The sequence below is a fragment of the Pipistrellus hanaki genome (assembly GCF_964339955.1).
Source record: "Pipistrellus hanaki genome assembly, chromosome: X".
Classification (NCBI taxonomy): domain Eukaryota; kingdom Metazoa; phylum Chordata; class Mammalia; order Chiroptera; family Vespertilionidae; genus Pipistrellus; species Pipistrellus hanaki.
Window position 1 is genome coordinate 38642758 of NC_140524.1, and position 3796 is coordinate 38646553.

Sequence of the window (3796 nt, forward strand, 5' to 3'; positions counted from 1 at the left end):
GACTATTATTGAAGAAGACAATTGATACTTACTTAGATTTATATATTGTTTTATCTGCTTTGTTTAAAATTATCTATTTTAAAGAGCTAAAAAGATGAACAAAAACAACTATGACAACCAAAACTGATAAAGTAAATCTATTTTGAGTATGTTACTGAGATTGTGGGTGAAAATACCACCTAAGAGAGTTGATTAGAATTACATTTATAGAGCTGTATTTGGTTGTGTCTCCATTTACGGCTGGAGTCAGGCGATATTTGTTTGAAGTATTGTAAAAATATTTAACTGCTTAATTAAAGTGCAGTGTATCTATTTTTAGCGACCCCTTTTAAAAAAATGTTAATATGTGGTATAAAATTCTGAAAGATGTAGGGCAGGGGTGCCAGGGTCCTGGAAGCCTTGAGGCCTGAGCTTCGATCTGGGAGGGATGGAGCGCTGAGCCCTAACGTCTGCCAGGCTGCCGGCCTCCAGCAACCTGTTCCTGCTGCCACTTCCTCGTTGGACACCTGCCTGGGACAGTGAGCGATGGCCACCCGGGAATCTCTGTTGACTTTGGAAGCAATACCTGGTAACAAACATGTCTGAGTTCTGGCTTATTTCAGCTCTTGAGGAGAAAACATGTCAACAATCGTGGGAGAAATTGCATGCGGCAACTACAAAGAACAATAATCTTGCTGTTAGTTCAAAGTTCAACATTCCAGACTTAAAGGTTGACACACTGGATGTCTTGATTGGTTTGTCAGATGAACTGGCTAAACTGGATGCATTTGTAGAAGGGGTGGTTAAGAAAGTGGCCCAACAACAACAACAAAAAATCAATAAAATATATTTTAAAAAAATGAATCTTGCCAAAAACTGTGAGAGTGAGCTAGGAGCATATCCTTTTGAATTAAGCCTTGAAATGACTAGAGTCTTGTTAGAGAACCCAGCTAAGCATAACCAAATTTCTGACCCAGAGACTCTAATAGATAACAAATGTGTATTGTTTTAGTCTGCTAAATTGGAGCAATTTGTTACATAGCAATAGATAACAAATACAGCTCCCAGCCTTCCTCAAGAATATGCTGGCCAACACCGGTTTGGCTCAGTGAATAGAGAATTATTCTGGTCAAGGGCACATCCCCAGTGGGGGGTGTGCAAGAGGCAGCTGATCAATGATTCTCTCTCCTTGATGTTTTAACTCTCTATCCCTCTCTCTTCCTCTCTGTAAAAAAAAAAAAAAAAAAAAAAAAAAAAAAATTCAATAAAATATATAAAAAAGAAAAAAGAAAAAGAAAAAAAAAAAGTGGCCCAATATATGGCTGACGTATTGGAGGACAGTAAAGATAAAGTTCAGGAGAACCTGCTGGCAAATGGAGTTGATTTGGTTACTTATATAACAAGATTTCAGTGGGACATGGCTAAATATCCAATCAAGCAGTCTCTGAAAAATATTTCTGAAATAATTGCCAAGGGAGTGACTCAGATAGACAATGACCTGAAATCTCGAGCATCTGCATATAATAACCTGAAAGGGAATCTTCAGAATTTGGAACAAAAGAATGCAGGAAGTTTGCTAACTTGAAGTATCTCAGAAATTGTGAAGAAGGATGACTTTGTTCTTGATTCAGAGTATCTTGTCACTTTACTACCGTGTTTCCACAAAAATAAAACATCCTCCAAAAATAAGACCTACTTACAGGTTTCCTTCTGAGTGAAATATAAGGGATCCCCCCGAAAATAAGCCCCCCCCAGGCTCTGTCTCAGAATGAAATTTAATTTACCGTAAACTGGTCGCAACTGACAGTTGCATTGCAAATGCACTGCAAGCAGGCTACCTTGACAAGAAGTACTCATTTAAAGACAGTGCTATTGCTAAACATGAGAGATTTGGTCCACTGATTCTGAAAGAAATGGAGTCACAAGAAATTCACCAGGAAATCCAGGCATTGGATTGTTATGATGATGTTCCAGAAGATGATGACATGATTGTCATTGAGTAAATGAGTAAATTCTTGATACTGTAGGATTCACAGTTTGTCTGGTTTGTGTTAACAACTACCGTACTACCGTACCGTATACAGGTAATAAATTTCCTTTATTTTCATTTAACAATAAATGTGTACCATATTCTTCTTCATGGAAAAATAAGACATCCCCTGAAAATAAGACCTAGCGCATCTTTGGGAGCAAAAATTAATAAGACACTGTCTTATTTTCGGGGAAACAGGGTAGTTGTAGTTTCCAAGTTAAACCACAACGACTGGATGAAGCAGTATGAAACGCTCACGAGATGGTCGTTCCCAGGTCTAGCAATGTGCTCTCAGAGGACCAAGACAGTTACCTTTGTAATGTCACCTTGTTTAGGAAGGCAGTTGATGACTTCAGACACAAAGCCAGGGAAAACAAATTCATTGTTCGTGATTTCCAGTATAATGAAGAGGAGATGAAAGCAGAAGAAATGAACAGGCTTTCTACTGACAAGAAGAAGCAATTTGGACCACTTGTGCGGTGGCTGAAAGTGAATTTCAGTCAAGTATTTATTGCGTGGATTCATGTGAAAGCATTGAGGGTTTTTGTAGAGTCTGTTTTAAGGTATGGCTTGCCAGTGAACTTCCAAGCAATGCTACTTCAGCCCAATAAGAAAACAATGAAGAAACTAAGAGAAGTATTATATGAACTGTATAAACATCTAGATAGCAGTGCAGCAGCTATCATTGATGCGCCTATGGACATCCCCGGCTTAAACCTGAGCCAGCAGGAATACTACCCCTATGTATATTACAAGATCGACTGCAATTTGCTGGAATTCAAGTGAAAAGAGCTCCCCCCACAGCCCTGTCTTTGTGTGGGCATCTGCTCACCGAAATAGGCTGAAGTATGGCAGTGCTTTTAACTCTATCACCCTTGCTTGCTTCTGACCCCTCTTCCTAGGTGAATTCTCCCATGGTGGTCCATTTTCTTTCTTTCTTTTCTTTTTTTTTTTTTTTTAAATATATTTTATTGATTTTTTACAGAGAGGAAGGGAGAGAGAGAGAGAGAGCCAGAAACGTCGATGAGAGAGAAACATCGACCAGCCGCCTCCTGCACATACTGGGGATGTGCCCTCAGCCAATGTACATGCCCTTGACCGGAATCGAACCCGGGACCCTTCAGTCCGCAGACCGACGCTCTACCGCTGAGCCAAACTGGTTTCGGCGGTGGTCTATTTTCAAACATTTTCTTTGAAAAGAAAAAATGTCTTGTTTCTTTTTATTGATCATGTCTGTAATTGTGTACTAAAAAAATCAGAGTCTATTTATAAATAGGATAGTTTATTTAAAGAGGTCCTTCCTCATCCATGTTGTGATATTCGTAATTCCATTTGTTACTGTTGTGCACAAAAGCCTTGTTTACAAGGGAATGGTGTAAACATTTATGCCATTTTGCTCACTATATTTAGTAGACATAACTGTTTAGTATTTACTGAATCGTGATGAAAAGAAATGTGACAATATTCAGGTATGTGCTTTCTCAATGTTTCCAATGAAATCTCTGAGCTTTGTTGACATTCACAGGAGAGAATAAAGTGACCTGTGCAAAGGCAAAAAAAAAAAAAAAAAGATGTAGGGCAATGAGAACTAAAGAGAAAATAAACAAATGGGACTACATCAAAATAAAAAACTTTTTCACAGCAAAATAAACCATCAACAATAAAAAATGGGCAACAGACCTAAATAGAATCTTTTCAAAAGAAGACAGAAGGAAGGCCAAGAGACACATGAAAACATGCTCAAAGTCACTAATTATCAGAGAGATGCAAATCAAAACAACAATG

At 38.3% G+C, this 3796-nt stretch overlaps 1 protein-coding gene across 1 annotated transcript; it reads left to right on the plus strand.

Moving 5' to 3' along the window:
* Positions 1-577: 577 nt before the first annotated feature.
* On the plus strand, positions 578-3581 carry LOC311615092 (V-type proton ATPase subunit C 1-like; the record flags this gene model as incomplete). Its single annotated transcript, XM_084870297.1, is given in 5 exon segments — positions 578-790; positions 1286-1561; positions 1565-1632; positions 2210-2265; positions 2268-3581. Coding segments are annotated over 5 exon segments (1143 nt in total). The 3' UTR covers positions 2798-3581.
* Positions 3582-3796: the final 215 nt, after the last annotated feature.